The sequence below is a fragment of the Ochotona curzoniae genome, unplaced genomic scaffold (assembly GCF_017591425.1).
Source record: "Ochotona curzoniae isolate NIBS_2020 unplaced genomic scaffold, NIBS_Ocur_1.0 contig_4516, whole genome shotgun sequence".
NCBI lineage: Eukaryota > Metazoa > Chordata > Mammalia > Lagomorpha > Ochotonidae > Ochotona > Ochotona curzoniae.
The window spans coordinates 1,284,678-1,303,251 of NW_024466313.1; the positions used below are offsets into that span (position 1 = coordinate 1,284,678).

Here is an 18,574-nt window from a genome sequence, read left to right on the forward strand (position 1 = left end):
ATTCACTTGGTAATTGTGGCCGTGTGTATATTTGGGCGAAGATAACTGTCCCTGCCTCCTGTATGTGCTAGTATTGTGAGGTAGTGCATGTACCCAAATGGGGTAACGTGGGATTGTGATTGCATCCCTGGGCACTCTCTAAAAACCCTAGGATGGTGCTCAGAAGTCTTCTGTGCAGTTTCTCTGGTCCTTTTCCTTTAATGCTTGGCCTCATTAGTCCTGTTAATAACAGATGCTGTTCTTGAGGTGTGACTGATTCTGTTCATGCATGTTCTCTGGATGATGAACTCATGTTCAAAACTAGCACAGGGTGTAGGGAGGGGGCCAGGACCCCTCTCACTTTGAGATTTGTACATGTAGTGGTCTGTCAGGGATGGATCTCCTTCTCGGCATACACCTGCCTCCCCAACCATCATCACCTGTCTTTCCACCCATCTATCCATCATCATCTATGCACCCACCCACCTACTTACCTATTCATCCACTCATTATCCACCCATCCGTCACCATCCAAGCATCCATTCACCCACCTACCCACCATCATCCACCCATCAATTCATCATCATCCACCAAATCCATCCATCTTCCGATCCAGCAATCTATTACAGCATAGCCTGGCTCTGAGAGCTTGTGGTATTTAAACTGTAAGAAAGATCTTGCAACAGTGCTACAGAGCATCCCTCAGCTATTGGCTGTCCTAACAGCTCCAGCCTAAGGGCTCTCTTGACATCACATTCCCCTTCAGACTGGGACCTTTTGGCCTCTTTCCTGCCCACCCGCTGATGGGGACCTTCTGGAAGGTGCAGCACACAGCCCTGAGAAAAGTTCAGGTGGACATGCTGGTGAGGGGTAGGGAGGATTCTGGAGCTGAGACTCTGCCCCTGTCACTTCTGGCTGTGTGGTCCTGAGCAAGGTTCTTTCAGTGCCTCTGCTCAGGGTGCAGTGGGTGCAGTGAGGCCAAGGAGGACCCTGAGCATATACCTTCCCCAAGGCTGCTGTCAGAATGAGAGCAAATGGGGCCTGGCCTCTGCAGTGTGCACTGCAGTCCCAACACCCAGGCTGGCACAGGCCCCTCCAATTCTCTGCCACTGCCTATGGAGCTTGGCGTTAAAGGAGTCATGCATGACCCCGGGATGGGGAGGCATAATCCCCCACTCTTCCTCGCCTTCCCTGGCAGATGCTGTCATGACATAATGACATGTTCTTTCTTTCAAGGATCATTTTCTGATCTGAGGTACCATCTTCTGTGACATCCATCAGTTTCATTTCACTTCTGTCAAACAAGATCTGACACAAAACCCCCATCTTGCACATCCTGAGTGCCTCCTGGGCTTGCCTGTGCCCACTGCCTGCCAGCTCCCCTCCGGGTCTACAAAGTGAGCTTTTACAGAGGGAAGTGGCGTTCCTGACATTTAAAGGAGTTCGTGTTGAAGACAGTCACAGACACTGGGGTAGAGCCCGCATCTCTTTTGCATGTGTGTCATTTAATTTAATTTCATTATACCCCAAATGTCTTTTTCTGTTCTGGAACCATCTGTGAGATATGCAGGGAGGGATATGGGGTTTAAGTCCTGGAGTAGCTCAGACACCTTAAGCGACTGTTGTATTTCTGACATTCTCATTTCAGTCCAGTCAGACTTCGTGGAGTGTTTGAACTTATCAGCTTGATGTTTGAAAAGAGGCAGCTTCAAAAGACAGGGAGACAAAAAAAATAAAAAGAGGCACTTTTACTTGCAAATCTACTCTGGTTAAGAGCCCTGCTCTCTGGTTTCCACACAACTGTGACTAGTACAGGTGGCTGTAGGCAAAAGAGGGTGTCAGAACACAGGATCTAAACAGCCGTTAGTTTAATAAGAGTTGTTGCTTAAGATGCAACTTGTACCTCCAGGCAAATGCAGGTAGGGACCACATTCAGGACTCATGTTTCTGAACTGCTTCCACTGCCCGCCAGAGAGAGGACCCTCCTACCAGAACACAGCCAAGTACCGCCTGGCCTGGGCATGCGGTCACCTTCTCAGGAGCTGGGATGGAGAGTAAGCCCTGTCGGGGGAAGAGTGGAGGACCTGACTGTCCCTCTCTGTGAGGGTGTTGCTCGCAGAAGGCACGGAGCACCCACAGGACTGAACACTTGCTGGACAGGAGTCTTCACGGTTGGCTCTGAAGGTTCACCAGTTAGAACCCGAAGGCAGGGATTTCTTTAAGTAGTCTTCTGATTTGGGTTGAGGGTTCACTAATGATCTGGCCATTTTTCTTGATGATGTCGAAACCTAGCAGGAACCCTGGGGTAGTTTATAGGACGATGTCCTTAGGCTCAAGTCCTTGGCACAAATGTAGAGTTTTGCAGGCACCCTGTCCTCCAGCGAAGTCACCTTATATGCTTTTGTTCATGTCAGCCTCTGCCTCTCCCAGAGCCCCTCTCATATAGGTAATAAAGCAGTGATAGTTCCAGCAGACATGATAACCTGTGGGCTGGGGGTACCGGTTTCAGTCTCTGCCAAGTGTTAGCTATGTGGCCACGGTCCAATCATGCTTCTTCCTCTTGGGCTCCTTTCTTTCACCTGGAAGCTGGAGATCTCAGGATATTTTCTGATAGTGATGGAAGCACTGGCTGCACAGCTGCTTCCCTCTGCATGGGCTGGGCTGCTGGTAAGCATCGTATTAAGTTTTGAGAAAATATCTGTTAGGTAGACATGCTCGATCATTTCCCATAGCGTCCACCAGCCCAGCAGGAAGTGACAGGTGCAGAATTGAACCAGAGTTCCCTTTCTCGCACCAAGAAGATTCCCCTTCCTCCCGAGATTCAGTAAACCATAAAACCCTTGGCGTCTCTGGTTGACCTGATAAAATGAGATGGGTGTTAGCCGTGATGGAGGAAAATAGCTCCACAATGGAGAAACTGCCTGTCCCACACAATGGGTCTTTTCTAGATTAAATTCCTACAAAAAGAAAGATCAAGGACAGTGACTGATACATTAGCATAGCAGTCTGCAGTCATTATGGACAAAGGGGACACTTCTGACCACCTTACGGGTGGCACAAACCCTTGGCTGTGCCAGTGAGGTTATGATGGATCAATGGCTTTTCCACCTATCACTGTCTGTGACTACTGAAGTACATTTGCAAAATCCAGATCTTCTGCTGGTCTCGTGAGCTCCATGCAGGCTCTGACTGCCTGAGTTCAAGGAACACAGGGCTTACCTGGATGTAAGGGATATTTGAAACCATCTGACAGACAAATGTAATTCTGAATATGCCTGATAACACATATTTTTTTTTTCCTTTTTTATGTCTATAGCGACAAGGAACTGGGGCAGCCAATGGAAAAGACAAGACCTCGGGTGAAAACGGTAAGATTCCCCGAACAGTTGCCTTCTCGCTCATTCTCACCTGCAACCGTGGGCTCAGGGCAAGTGTGCAGGCCTTCTGCCTAATCGATGTCCTCTTTATGCTTGCACTGGGGATTTTAGCAATGCGCTATGAGTCCGGGGAGGGGTCTGGTTTTACAGAGAAAACCAGAGCTAGCTAAATGCAGATAAGAGCTGCTTCCCTCTCAAAGGAAGACTCCGTTTTGGACAATGTGATAATGACAGTGCAAATATAGTTCTTTGCTTTCTTCATTAGAGTTGGTGAGAATCACCATGTTGTTGTGAGGAGGAAATGAGATCAGATGAGAGAAGTGCTTTGAAAACTGTGAAGCGCTCGGCTCCTGAAGGAAGAGTTGGAAACTGGCTTGCACCCTCCGAGGTGCAGGGAGCACAGGGGCAGTGGCTGGGTCAGCCAGTGTGGCTGCAGTGACTCAGCAGAAAATAAAAATGCTAGTACTAACATGAGTGTGTGCACCCCACCCTTCTAAGCAACAATGCCGCCTCTAATTATGGGGACAATTGTTGTAGCTTGTATGGATTGGGATAAACGAGGTTTGGTGAGGGGGTGTGGACAGGAGCCCTGGGAGCCTGGGTCAAGGTGGAAACAGAATCATGGTTAACCTGCAGCTGCTCATGTGAGTGACTGTGATGGTGTTGCAGAGTGTGTGAGAGATCGTGCTGCACCCAGGTGTGGGATATTGGGAGGGGTTTCTGTTGTCCAAGTTTGGTGACAGCAGCTCCCACTACACCTCAGGAGCAGGTGTTCAGAGCAATGAAAATCAGGGGTTTTTAAACTCTCATCTTCCTATCAAATCGAGAGCCACACAGTACAAGCAAGTTTCCATGCGCAGGAGGTAGGAAGGGAGCTGCCAGAACCCAACGTTTTCCTGTAGTAACCTAATCTAGTGTAACAGGAGGCAGGAGGGTCCAGGGCCACCGAGCACCTGGAGTAATTCCCGTGCTTTCAGTTGTTCTGAGTAGTGTGGAAGGCAGGAGGGGCATGCTCATGCTTTTCGCACCTTCAGTTAACTTGAATGGCACTAGAGGAGGCAGGAAGGGGGATGCAAAACTCTGTTTCTGTGCCCTGTCTGCTGTCCATTAACCGGACAAGCAGGCGCAAGCCACCAATGACTGCACCCCATCATGATGGAGGACCAGCCAGGGTCGGAACAAGATCTGCAGGAGGCTTCTAGTTGAGCTGAGCACCAGATGTTCTTATGCCGTGCGAATATCCAAGTAACGACTCGCTTCCCACCAGTCGGGTTGGATGCGCTGATGTCCACCTGTCAAATTGTGGGTGAGATCAATCTCAAATGCCACCCGTGAGAAAGCCATTAGACTCTTTGATGAGTCTGAGCTGAGCATGACCAACTATACAATACACGACTCCTCTGCTGGGGTCTGCATCAGTCCCCCTGTTGGTGGGATCGGACAGGTGACCTTTGAGTTAAAGGGGTAGAGTGGGAGGGGGACCACAATGGTGGGGAGGAAGGAAACAAACTCTTTCCAGGAGAGTTGGCATCTGGTGTGCTCGGAAGTGTTTGCCTCCTGCGTGTGAGCTGGGGTGGTGGGAGAGGCCAGAAAGATGAGGAGGTGGAGGACAGGGCCACGTGAGGAAGTGCTGGTTGTGTGTGCCATAGGGGACGTCTGGAACACACTCCCAAGAGCCTGTTGGTCCCCACCGGTTTTTCTTGGTTCTTGGCATTTGTTCTCTTGAGGACCAGCATGCATGTCTGTTGGAAAAGACTCCTCGGAGAGTCTCTGCTCAAACCAGCTGTTCTTAGACTCTTTGCTCTTGTCACTTCTTTCTTAGGGATTGTTGATGACCTTCAAGAACTTGACGTTTACTTTGTTGATTAGTTGACTGTTGATTGAGCTTATTGATTTGGTTGGCTGAGGATTCCCATCTCAGCAATTTAAACACAGGAATTTGTAGAAGATTGATTCATGATTTCATTAAAAGATGAATCAACCCACTGCATGTTTACTTAAACAACATTTATATTTAATGAAAAGTAATTTGCATTTTCCAAAACAGAGAAGGTATTTAGTGAAGAGTGGCGATGTTTATTCCTTGGCAAATCACTTTAATGACCGGCTTAGCAGAGGACATCTGGGTTTTCAGACCTACTTCTGCTGTACTATCACATGACTGGAATCTCTGGAAAATTCCACCTGTATTTGTGAGAGAATGGGATTTTAAAAAGCAAATTAGATCTTTTAAGATCAAAGTATATATTTTTGGTAATAATAGTATCTTTTGTAAGATGAAATAGATAGTTTGACCTTTTGAGTGCATCCAAAGTGGGAGGCACCCTTGGAATATCTGGGCCCCACTTGGAGAACCAAGTACCTTTTCAATGCCATCGCTGCAGGCCCTGGGGTCTGAAAGGTTGGCCTGGTTCTAGTTTGGCCAGTCTCAGGTTCCCATCTGTCAGCTTCATCTTGGAATCCCTGTGGTTCTGGACACCAGTTCTGCAGGGTCAGCACCTGTGCCAGAGGATATTATCACTCTTAATGGCTCCTTGGGATGGACAGTGTGTTACAATGGCTAAGTTATCATTTGCCAGGATCTGTGCTTGAATCCTTGCTTCTAATCCAGCTTCCCACTGAGACACACCCTGGGAGATAGTAGGGCTTGACTTAAGTTGGGTCCTTGACAGCCAGGCAGGAGGCCTAGCTTGAGTCCCAGGCTTCAGCCTGGGTTAGTCTTGGGTATTTGAGAGGTTAATCACCAGAAGGAAGAACCCCTCCCCCTCTCCTTCTCTTTGTGCTTCTGCCTTTCAAATAAATAAAAACTAAAAATAAGGGGTTTCTTTCTGCGTATTCACTGATACATAATTTTTTTCCACACCAGTGGACATGAAGTCAATATTTTCAAGAAGCATAAAAATTAATGGAATGGAAAAATTCAAGATGCTCTGGAACAAAGCCTCTCATGTAATTCAGGATATTAAAATATACACAATTCTGCATAGAAACAGGAAATTAAAGATTGATAATTATAGGATAATGGTACTATATTAATCCAAATTTTTATTAACATGCCTTACCTTAATTTCAGGTGAAACTACTTAAATGTGTTATATATACATCATATTTAATCATACTGTTCAATTTCTGTTTTGTCTCTAAATGGGCAAAGACAGACGTCAATAACTGCCCAGAAAAGATTGGGTCAATACTCCCAGAAACAGTCTAGAGGCCATACTCCTGAAGATTCTAAACTCCTTAATTTATTTTCCTTAAATTCCTGGTAGGGATTTAGGCTCATCTAGAAATTTCCATTTTAATCTAAGGTTTAGTTCCATTGAAATTCAAATTATTTGACTTTATCGCCCCAGGTATATGGGGAAATCAATTATGCTAGTATGTATTTCCTATTAATATCAAATGAAGCTGACTACAGGAGCTCAAGGAGCAAGGGCCCATGAGAATAGAGAGATGAAGTGTGAAACATTGGAACATTGCGAGATTGGGGAAATGATACCGAGTTTCATTAGTTGTCCACAAATCAGAGCATTCTCGTTCTCTCTTTTTTAAATTCTGTAAATTATGTAAAAGTCTCCATTGAACACACGGAGTCATGAAGACTATGGGAGTGAACCAAGTGCTTTGAAACCACTCAGGTCACCAAAGTTGCAAGTCAGGTGCATGGAAGCCTCAGGAGGTATTTAAATTCTTGGACCATGCAGAATTCGATTCTATTCTATGTGGTTTGGAGAGGGTCGTTGGCTGGGAGTTTGATTTTTGATACTGCTTGTGGCTGTTGTTTTCATGGTATTTGTTGATGTTAAACAGGACCTATGTCCGGACTCTTCAGTACTGAGTGTCTGTTCCGTTGTCCTGAGATGTCAGCCGGCCTCTGCAGAGATTCCTGTGCCTTTAGTTTTGGATAGCATCTGTGCTGTGAAGGCAGTCATTTGTCTGTACATGTGCCTTTAAATTAAAAAAAAAAAGTATACATAGAGCGATGTATTAGGACTGGGTGACTCAGGGGCTTTCCATCCTCTGATCTGATTAGTCAGCCCACAGACTGCATTTGTGTTTTATATAGAACTTTCCACTTCAGTACAACGAATCATTCACCACTCCTGATACGGATCTCCTTGTCTGATCTTGATGGCTATGTAAACTTCAAACATGTTTATAAGTACTTTTGTGGTCACTGGGATCCACATTATTCACCAGCTGCCTCCTGTTTGGACATAACCAAAACATATTTTTAAGACAATAATGTTGCTGCCTTATTTGACCAGTGTCTTGATGTTGGTCAACTGCAGGGCCTTAACTCCCTTCCTCAATGGGTGAGAATAAGCTGTGCTGGGCAGGTACAGCTGCTGGGAGACGTCCAGTCAAAGGCAGGACTTAGGAATCATCAAGTCCTCTGGTGGGGCTTGCTGCCTGATTTTGGAGGGTGATGCTGAATTCCGGAAGCTGGAATGAATTCCTCCGAGGCAGCAGCTGTGGAAACGCTGGCTTCCCAAATCCTCTGCCTGGGTGACGGAAGCACATCAACTGGCAGAAAAATCAACCCTCCCCACTCCCCCACCTCACACCAAATCCAGGCCCCAAAGAAAAGCATTAACATCAGCTCCTGGGGCTTTCTGCCATCCTGGTCCCCCAGGGGTATGGGGCAAGCACAAGCCCAGGCTGCAGATGCGAGGAGCTGTGTTTGTTGTCAGAGTTCTCGTAAGGGTAGGGGTAGGGGAAGAACTCTTGTCTTCAGCTTGTTAGAACTCTTGGGTTCTTTTGATTGGGTGAAACCCAAACCACAGAAGTAACATTTATCTCCTCCCTCCAGATGTTAAGAAAACTCAAGATTCACACAGGGAGTATTTGTTTGTAATTTTTCTGCTATCTGTATTCATGGCCAGCCATCTGCATACAGTGTCATTAGACTCAATGCAATTTTTCAAAGAAGCAGAATTTCGATGTTTGTTTGCAGATCCCTGACCATTCTCCAAGCCTTGGTTCTACACACTGTGCGATAAATATCAGAACTTTTTGCATTTGATGTTCCTGATGCCCGAGGAGCTTTCCAGATCTACACATGGACGTGGGCAGACTTTGCTCTGGGATATAATTAAACTGTCACTTCCTTAGGTTGGTGGAAGTCTGGGAAGGAGTGGGAACGGACTTGCATACTAGGGTGGTTTACCAGCTTGGTGTTAGAAGCACCCGGCATTGGGTCCAGGGGCAAAAGTTGATGCAATCCTGTTGCCACACCCTAGAGACGGGGCGAGAGCTGACAGAGGGCACTTCCTGCCTGCTCTTGCTCCGGTGAGCAGAAGACTGGAATATAAGGCGAGAGGAAGAAACACAGCTTTTAGCTTCAAGGCTGTGGGGGAGCCGTGGCCTGCAGCTGCTTACTGCCCTAGTGGTTCAGCTTTGCTTCCTACATAGGGTTGCTCAGATGGGAGCCTGGGGATAGGTGGATGCAAGCCCAAGAGTCCCTCAAGGCAGGCGTTTATTGCTTACCAGGCTGGAGCGGCCATGTGTCTGCAAGCCAAGGCATGTTACAGTCTCATCTCTACATACACTAAGGTTCCAACACACTAGCCCTGCATAGATCTCACTAGTGCAGATGGGAATTTACTGTGCTCAGCCTCTTGGTAAAGGAGATGAAGATTATTCCAAAAATTTACTTTATGTGAGTGAAGCCGAATATGTTCTCATTTGTTTATTGTTTATAACTCTGGCCTGTTTTCTAGCTCCACTGTGGTCTTTTTATTTGTTGAACTCTTCAGCTAGTGGAGCATTGAGGCTTTGACTACAATGCAGATGAAAAACAGGCTCTCTCAGAGCCAGTGTTGTGGCACAGTGTGTTAAGTTCCTTCCTGTGACAATGTGGGCACTGGTTTGTGTCCCAGCTGCTCCACTTCTGGTCCGTCTGCTTGCTCACAGGCTGGGAAGGCAGGCAAAAGACAGCCTGAGTCGTTGGGCTCCTGACACCCTTGTGGGAAACCCTGCTGAGGTGCCTGGTTCCTAGCTTGGTTTGGCCTGGCTCTTCCGGCCATTTGGGAAATGAACTAGCTGGTGGATTATTGCTCGCTTGTTGTGCCTGTCTCCCTCTCAGTCTGCAACTCTGCCTTTCAAATAAATAAATACATCTTAAAAATTATCTCAGGAAAATTAATCAAAATAGTAGAGCACAGTGCTATGGCATGTATGAGTGTGTGGTGTTGGGGATGTTTGCAGCCTGCTCCTGGCTGTGGACCAAGTGACTCCCTGCTTATCCATCTCTAAGGTGCGAGGAGTTTCTCAATGCAGAATGCTGAGCTGCCTGAAGCCCAGGAGGCAGCTGGGCCGATAGACTGGGGGTGCTGCTGTGAAGGCAGCAGACACGGGACACTTTCAAGGTGGAAAATCACAAGCCTCCAGCTGGGGTCATGGCTCTTTTCTTTCACCTTATTTTAAACAAGTGAGGAAAACAGCGTGCAAAGGAGAAGCGGCTGCAACTCAGGAGAGAGAGCCCCATGGGTTCTTGCCTGCAAACACTCTGAAAGATCTACATCCCAGAAGGGAAAGATGGATACACAGGGTTCTGCTGGTATTGATCCAGATGCGAAAGAGTGGAATTAGAATTGTTCATTAAGCCAGGACCGGTAAGCCATCAGGTCCTGGTGAGCCACACCAAACTGGCCCCTGGGTCATTCTGATGAGCAAGCAGGTTGATTCGTGTGAGAGTTAGTGCTCACAGGGACATTGGTCCTTCCCACCATCACCTCACCATGTCATTAACAAACTTCTGGCAAACGTGTGTAGTCTCAGACCCAGGATCCAGATGGTCAGGCTAGCTTTCACAATTAAAACATCGGAGGAATACACTCATGAATGGGTTAAGCCATCCTCCCCTCCTCTCTTCACTCCATCTCACTTTCCATCCTCCCCTCTTTCTGTTTAATACTGAACCCTGGATAACTTTAGAGCAACTAAACATAGACATTTTCTTCCACATCCTATGGAGAAGTTCCATATGCCTTAGTGAAGAACTGAAGTCGTAAATCTCGCTGAAGGATGCTTGCAAACCCACAATGTGGCTTGAACCAGGAAAACATTGATCCTTCTACCCTTTGGAATTCTGCCCCCATCAGAAAATAGGCCTGTCTTGGATCCTGCCTGTAAAGTGTTTTGTCAGAAGATGACATTGATGAGGCCGAGGACCTTGTCAGGCATTGTTTGGGGCCTCCGTAGCCTGGAAGCACCTCAGCATACACAATGGGAAGGTTCTAACGAGCCTTGCAGAGGGGTTTAGATGGAAAAGAAGCAGAGCTCAAAAAGTGGACTGGTTCATTCTGAGCTATCCTGGGGGTTATAGGTGGGCTCTGCCTGGCTGTCATCGCTCTCTCTTCCTCCTGATGTTTCAGATGGTCAAATACACACCTTGCTGTTGGCTTTTCCACCTGGCACTCAAGCATGAATAAATCCGATGTGGTTTATTCTGTTGGGACTAGCCCAGGACCTCAGTCTACACATCTTGTTGAACAGTTTATACGGAAATGATGTTTTTTTTTTTTTTTGTATTTTGGAAAGCTCCTTGCTTTTTTTTTTTTTTTTAAATGCAAGTGAGACACCATCGTGTTTTACAGAATTCGTTTGCAGAGCGAGTCATTCTTCAGAAGCAAGGGCCGATGTAAATTTCAGCCTGCAAAGTGATAATAAGGGGGTTAAATCTGCAGCATTTAGGTTGGTCAGGCTCACCTGGGGCAGCTCTCGGTCTTGGGGAGGGGGGAAATCTGCCTTCTCCTCTGCCAGATGGCTCAGGGGAAAGAGCCTGCCATCTTTGCATGTCTTCAAGATGTTCTTGGGCTTAGCAATGGCTTTAGCCCCATCGCTGGGATTCCACAAGAAGCGTCTGTAATCCACACCCAACCTTTGGGAGACTGTTTCCCAGAATTACTCGACTTCCTGCCTTCCACCAGCATTTTTTTTTCTCTTTTTTTTGGTAACTGAAAGTTTTAGTCATTTCTTTACAGGTTACCTAGACCACTTGTGATTAAGAAAACTGTAGAACGTTAGTAACCACCATGAGCCTATGCCATACGGTGGGAACGTGTTGATTTTCCAGAGTCTTGCTTGGCAGTGTCTGAGCATGGCTGTTCTTAGCCCCTGGAATCCTTCTTGGCAGCTGCTAGTGCACAAGTCGCTTCTCCCCATATGTCTTTGTAAACTCTTCAGCGTTCTTACAGGATTCTTTATAGTCCTTAGGGCATTTTTCAGCTAGGTCATCCTGGAGTGGGTGTTTGGGCTGGGGTCATTCACCAGTGCTGTGAGAGACTGGATCACTTGATCCGTTTTGGTGGCTGGCTTCCAGTTTTCAGCACTAATGATGGGCAAACAGACCTGGCCCTTTTCATCATAACATTGGACCAATACATTTTTATTTGGAATGGGTTTGAGTGGGTACCCTGCTGGAAAGTTGATTTTGATTCTGAAGGCCTCCTTATCGTAAGGAGGGTCAGGAACAACGAGCCTTTGCCAAGTCTGTAATTTAGCTCCATCAACCTGGATGTGGTGGAAGCTTTTCATTGCACATTTGCAGATCTCTCTCTCTTTCCTTAGTCTCCTGATGACCGCCATTTTGGACCTGGTGCTGCTGCCATCCCACAATGCATTGCACCAGCATTATCACTGAGCAGCAAGTTGGGGTTTCTGATCAATAGCAATGAACGTGAAATTTGGCAGTTCTTGGCCCTGTTCATTCAAGAAATGATGCTTTTCATGCCAACCGCAATATTTATTCTCCTCTGTATGAGTTTATCTTTGCTTTAAAAAATTTTTTTCACCAGGAAATAAGCAATTTCCATTCATTTTAAGCAGGCTGAGAACAGCTTTGGCTCTGAATCATCTTTTTAAGACAGACTGCAAAGTATTGGATTTGGGGAATTGGAGAGTGGCTGTGCTGAAAGCATCCTTGCAGACTGGCTGGTGTTCCTGTGTCTCTGCTTCCTGGTAGACAAGTGTGGGCAGGTGCCTCTGGCATCCACTCCCTCTGGGCATCAAGAGAGCAGAGGCCTTATGCTGGCATGCACAGGATTGATCCAGGTTAGAACTTTACTCTGACCCAGGACATATACTCCTAGCTGTTCTGTTAGCCAACCCCCTTCCTGCTTGTTCACATAGAACAGGGCCAGCATCATCATTTAGGGAGCCCACAAGGAAACACACAGGGCTTCTTACTGTAATTTTATCAGGTGTGTGCTGAAAGTACACCTTCTGAGGGAACCCTGGGTGCTGTCATCTTCACTGACCCTGAGCCCAGCTGCTTGAAAGCTGTCACACAGACTTAAAAAGCAGATCTGAGTCATCTGTTTCACTAAACATTTTCTTTCCTGCACTTCCAAACTGTCCTGGTTTAAGCGCAATGGAGAGATTCCTGGAAAATTTGGTGTTATTTATGAATCAAGATCCAATTGATTCCCTGCATATAAGAGGTGTGGTGCTTCTCTGATTTTCTTTATTTTTTTAGTGGCCTAAAATTCCCAGATCTTTTTATATACTGGTTGCAATTTCATATGATCTTAGCATGTAGTGGGTGAGAGGCAGATTCAAATTTCTTGAAATGTGGAGGGAACATTCTAAGCCCTTCCTCTTGCCCTGGGTAGCTCTGTGGCTCCTAGGACTAGCAGAACGCAGCAGGAGGGATGCCAGCTGGGTCTGAAGAAACTGGAGACTTTCCTGTTGGGGCTGGAAATTTGTAGAAGAAACTTGTACCACCTCCTGAAGCCACCATGCTGCCAGAAAGCCCACATTTGCACAGTGAGAAATGTCCAGCTGGTCACCATCGGTGCCAGCCTTCCCAGTCCATGGGAAGGACATTGCAGGTGCACAGCCATTAGCTGGGCCTGACCCAAACACCCCGTCCCCCTGGCTTTTGGTTCAGTTGATTCCACACACTGGAATGTTCCTAAATATCTAATCTGGCTCCATTCCTCCCTCCAATGTAGCCCCGATTACTTCATATTCTTTGCTGATAATATCATCTCTGCTATAGGCTTCAGGTCCTTAACAATTACGTAGGGGATGTCCAGATACAACAGATTTCAGCATTTCTCTCATTCATTCACGAAATGGTTACTAAACACCTACTGGATGCTAGATACTATAGCCAGAGCTTGCGATGGGATATTTCAAGAGGGCAACATTGCGAGACAGGGCAGGAAGTCCATAATGACACACATATCCCTGGTGGTCCAGGGCTGGGGTGAGGATGATTCTAACTGGATAACTTCCTGAGTCTCTGCACAGCGCCACTGTAGCTAGTCCCAGATGCCCCACCAGCTTTCCTTTGGGTGTCTAACTCTGCATGCTTTCTTGCAAACAGTTCCTGTGGGTCCAGAGCATTCTGCTTCCCTGCAGGACCCTCTTGGTTGCCTGAGTTCTAAGACCTAGAGTGAAGTTTCAAGTGTGTGAATGCAAGATCAGCTGCCTCCAAGCATGGCCGTGGCCACTTCTGTCCTCTCCTTCTCCATACATTTTGGGGGGGTGGGGTACAGTTCATTCCCACACTGCAGTGAAGAGATAGGGACGAAGCCCTGGAAGGGGCACTGTTGTGTTCTGCGAGCTCAGGAGGACGAAGGGTGGGAGTTGCAGGCACAGGGAATTTCATGCAGCATTGCCATCATCTGCACTCTTCTCTTCTCCTGGTGTTCCTCTGGGTGAGTATTTCCCCCTGCCACTGTTACCGTTTCCCACAAAGGGTGCTTTCACAGCGTTGTCCTTCATGCCACATCTCTTTATCCTGTCATCTCATGCCAGTTGTTCTCTGTGTGAGCTAGAAAGATGATGATTTGCATGATGCTAGATCTGATTTCATAAAACTCTACAGCTAACACGTTCCTTCAAAGGCACCCCTCCTGCTGGTGCCTGGGCGGTGGGTGCTCCTTGCAACTGCTCTTGGGGTGATGATGTAGCCTTCTGTTCCAGCTGCTGCCTCCCTTTCTGCTGTAGACACCTGGAAGTGTGCAGACCCAGGATCTGCAGAAATGGGTACTGACTGCCTGTTCATGTCCTTTGCCCATTTTCTAGCTGGATTGTCTGGTTGTTGTTGAGTTTCTTGAGCTCTTTACCATTCCTGGCTATTCATCCTCAATCAGTGGCATACCCTGCACATATTTTCTCCTATTCTGTTGGCTGCCTCTCCATTTTATTGACAGGTTTTTGTCTGTTTTGGTGCAGAAGCTTTTTGGCATCATGTAATCCCATTTCTCCTTGCTTTACTTGTCTGTGCTTCGGGGGTCCTTTCTTAGAACCTTGGCCAATACCCGTGGTTTGCAGAGTACACCTTATGTTTTCCTGTAGGAATTTGGTGGTGTCAGATCATAGCTCTAGATGTTTGATCAATTTCGAGCTGGCTTTTGTAAAAGGTGTAAGCTAAGGGTTTTATTTATTTTCTGCATACACAGATTTAATTTTCACAGCACCATTTGTTGAAGGAACTCTCTTCTCTTTCAATTGGATTTCAGATTTTTTTGTTTTTTTTTTTTTTGTCAAAAGTTAGTTGATTGTGGATGTGTGGGTTTATTTCTGGGATTTCTATTCTGTTCCATTCATCTGCAGGCCTGTTTTGTGCCAGGCTGTTTTGATCTCGACTGTCCTGTAGTATTTTGAAGTCTGGTATTGTGCTGTCTCCAGCTTTGTTTTTGCTGTGTGAGATTGCTTTGGGGGCCAGGTGCTGATGTGAGCAGAGATTTCTTGGTGCAGATTCCCACTCCTAGTGTCTGCAGAGTCCAAATGCAAAAGGATAAAGTTTTGCACACACACAGTATACGAATCACTAACTGTACAAATCTCAGATGGCGTTCAGCCTGCCTCCATCCTCTCTTGAGTTTTTGAGCAAACACAGACTTTTTCTCTGTTCAAGTAGATGTTCACTTACCAAATCCAGTCCGTAAAAGGGGAAATTTTTGTTTTTTGATGAAATGCTTTCAAAATGGGCAAGGATGTCAGACACGGTTCATGAAGATGCTTTTTGGTCGATGACAATGCATTTACTGGCTGCGGAGAGTGCTTCTTCTCAATAGAAATTCCAGAATAGAGAAAGGTTAGCCTCCAACTTCTGCTAGGTTTATCAGAGGGTTACTGACCCTTTCTCACCTCCAGGACGTGGGCATCGTAGCTGAGTGGTCTTCTTTAGGTTTCTTATTGCCTTGAGCCTGGCCCTGCCTGGTGTGGCCCGAGGTGAACACCCCTCTTTTCCCCCTTCTCCTCTGCCCCTGCCAGACTGTGCCACTGGCAGCCCTGGTACAGTTCTTGAATCTCACTGTCTTCACCCTGGGACAAGGTCGTTTGCAGCTCCTGCCTGATTCTGACTCCTGGTGACTCCTTGGCTGTCGCTCTGTCAGGATACTGTAGGAAAATTTAGGCTTGTTTGGTATATTCTGCACACATCAAGAGGTGCTTGGCCATGGTGCTGAGGAATAAAATAACGTGTCTTGGTATTTGTTGAAAATAACTATTTTGACAAGATGAGGGAAAACGGAAAAGGGAGGCCATTGTTTTGTGGAAAAGTTGTGGAAAAGATTCTGGTGACAGAACATGGCAACTGGACTTGGGGACATTTCTGTTGAGTGCACCTGGGTGTGTATGCAGCTCGTAGCTGGCCCCCAGGCGAGCACAGCAGCACAGGGCGGCAGTAGGCTCCTCACAGTGCCCACGCCTGCCGAGTGCCCTTCTTGGGCAGCAGAGCATACACCTGATATTAACTTGTCATTGTAATTCCGGGGCTAGGAGGTATTCTGATTGCCTTTGGTAACTTTATTGTCATTTCAGTCATGGTTCTAACCTCTGCCACCTGGCACCAAGTGTAATTGGAAACGTGCCTGAGGTCGCTACACCAGCTCCGCCCCCCACATCCCCCAGCCGGGGAATACCAAGCTCCAGCTCCGTCTTGAAAGCTTCTTACTTGCCTCTTCTATAAATGCAGCCTCCTGTCACCTTGAATTATGGCTGAGTACGGAGGAGTTGAAGTGTGCTTTTGCACTGATGAGTCAGATGGTGTGTGGAGGAGCAGGAGAGGGTCTTAGAAAATGCCAGGTGCTGCTCGCAGATAAAATGTCCTTCGGTGCATGGGTCTCCGAGTTGGACACAGTGACGCGGTGATGTCCAGGGAGCGGAGTTGACTGTTAGGTCACAGTGATCTCACACAGTTGGTCACAACTCCTTGCTTTTTTTTTTTTTGCTGTTTTTGGTTCAAATGGACTTCAGGGAAAGTTCAGAATTGTTCCTTTTCTGTATCAGGCTGCTGTTAGACACCCTCCCCACCCTCCTTCTAAATTGGTTCCCCCACCAGTTTCTCCATATCAGTTCCCTTGTGCTACCATAGCCACAAAATGACATTTGATCACCACTTAAAATTTTGGTCTGGATGGATATGCTTTTCTTACTTCTGTGAGAATTAGATGCTCCAAGGGACGATATGTCAGTATTGGTCTCTGGGAAAAAATATCGTAAAAACCATCTTAAAACGGCACCATCTGAAATCGCATTGGCTAACCTTGGATGTTTAACCAAGGAGAACAATTCGTATCTGACTGCTTCCCAGGTGTGTGTTCCCGTGCACCAGCCAGCCAAGGAATGCCTGAAGCCCTGGAACCTAGGCTGCATCGGCAGTCTGTGTTCCTAAGTTCCGGGGAACCCGTGGGACTCGTCCTCCCCTCCCCACTGAGAACACCGCCTAACTTCCTTTCTTCTTGAGCATGTATCTCCACTCTCACTTTACTTTTGACAGACTCAAAAAGTGGGCTTCAATGGTACAGCAGTTTTTGGGTGCAAATAATGTTGAAATCCTTGGATATAAGGACTTTTCAAACAATTCGCAAGAAAAAATGTGTCATAAAAAACATGCATGGATTTCAAAATGTTTTGCAGCAGAATGATCCTCTTATTTTCATGAACTTCTCCAAGTCCCCTTGTGTATGAATCCATCTGCCTGGTGAGAAGCTCAAGGGAGGCTGCAGCTGAAGCAGCTCTTTTTCTAAGAAACACTGTCACAAGTCAGCCAGTGCCTGGCCAGCCCTTGTAAAGCACTGTCCTTGTCACAGTCATCAGCACTGACCCGCGGTGAGGGGCCGAACAGACAGGGCAGGGACGTATTCTGGCAGAGTCAGGGGACGCCCGGCTTGGTGGAGACCCCTTGCCCACTCTGGGCTGGAGACAGGTGCTTCCAAGCATCCCTGGAATACAGAAGGGGAGGAGGGCAGAACCAGGATGTTGGTGCTGGAAAGGACCATGAAGAGCTCACACTGGAGGATGCACAGCCAGATGAGCTCATCTCTTACTTGCAGAACCCTCAGCCATGCCTGGGATCGGCACCCTGGAATGGGGTGCCCGTGGAAACCCTGAACCCCTGCCTGAGTGCTTGCCAGATGTGGCATCTTTCCCTGTTGGTCCAGCTTGGCGTTCACTCTTCTTTGCACCTGCCAGGATGGACGTCACACCTTGGCAAGAGGGGCTCTTTCTGCCAGCCTCTCGTCCTTAGTGGAAGCAGGAAGAAAGTCTGGAAGGAAGGGCTAATGGGGAGACCACATGGATTCCCCACTCCTGCCGCCGGGTTGTCCTTGTCCCTGCACCTCCCATGCACATGGCTCTACGCTCCTCCGCTCTCTAGGAAATTTCAGGGTTACCTCCCTTTCAAATGCACAGAGGTGTCTGGGCCCCAGGAGCAGATCCTTGATATCAAGTGCCTCCTATCCTGCCTGGCTGCTTGTCTTCATTGATTGGGGGATGGTAACGCATCTGAGATACTTCGTGTCTTCCCCCTTTTCCATCCATAGTGTGGAGCCCTGGTCCTCATTCCTTCAGGATGGAGGAACTTTATTTTAATTGTTAAAAAAAGGTTTTATTTAATTGAAAGGCAGAGAGAGAGAATTTTCCACTTGCTGTTTCACTCCCCAAATGACCACACAGCTGGATCTGGGCCAGAGCAAAGGAAGGAGCCCGCAGGAACTCCATCTCAGTCTTCCACGTGGGCGGCAGGCTCAAGCTTTCCCAGTGTATTAGCACCACTCTCTGTGGGAAGCCGGGACTTGAACAGGTGTTGTGGGGTGATACTGACAACACAGGTGGCGGCTTAACCAGTATTGCCCCAAGAGAGGTCTTTAAAGAAATAGTGAAGGTTAACATGGGGTCCCCGGGTGCCCTCAGGTACCTGAGTAAGAAAAGGAGATAAAGACACAGACCCATGCAGAGGTGGCTCTGCGAGGGCA

At 47.3% G+C, this 18,574-nt stretch overlaps 1 protein-coding gene and 1 pseudogene across 1 annotated transcript in view; one reads left to right on the forward strand and one right to left on the reverse strand.

Moving 5' to 3' along the window:
- Positions 1–18,574, forward strand: part of PCP4 (Purkinje cell protein 4) — a 57,151-nt gene that overhangs the window by 20,158 nt on the left and 18,419 nt on the right. The window contains exon 2 of the mRNA XM_040986582.1: positions 3,296–3,347. Within this exon, the coding sequence (XP_040842516.1) occupies positions 3,296–3,347 (52 nt within the window). The remainder of the gene's footprint in view (positions 1–3,295; positions 3,348–18,574) is intronic.
- Positions 11,500–11,948, reverse strand: LOC121160622 (annotated as a pseudogene).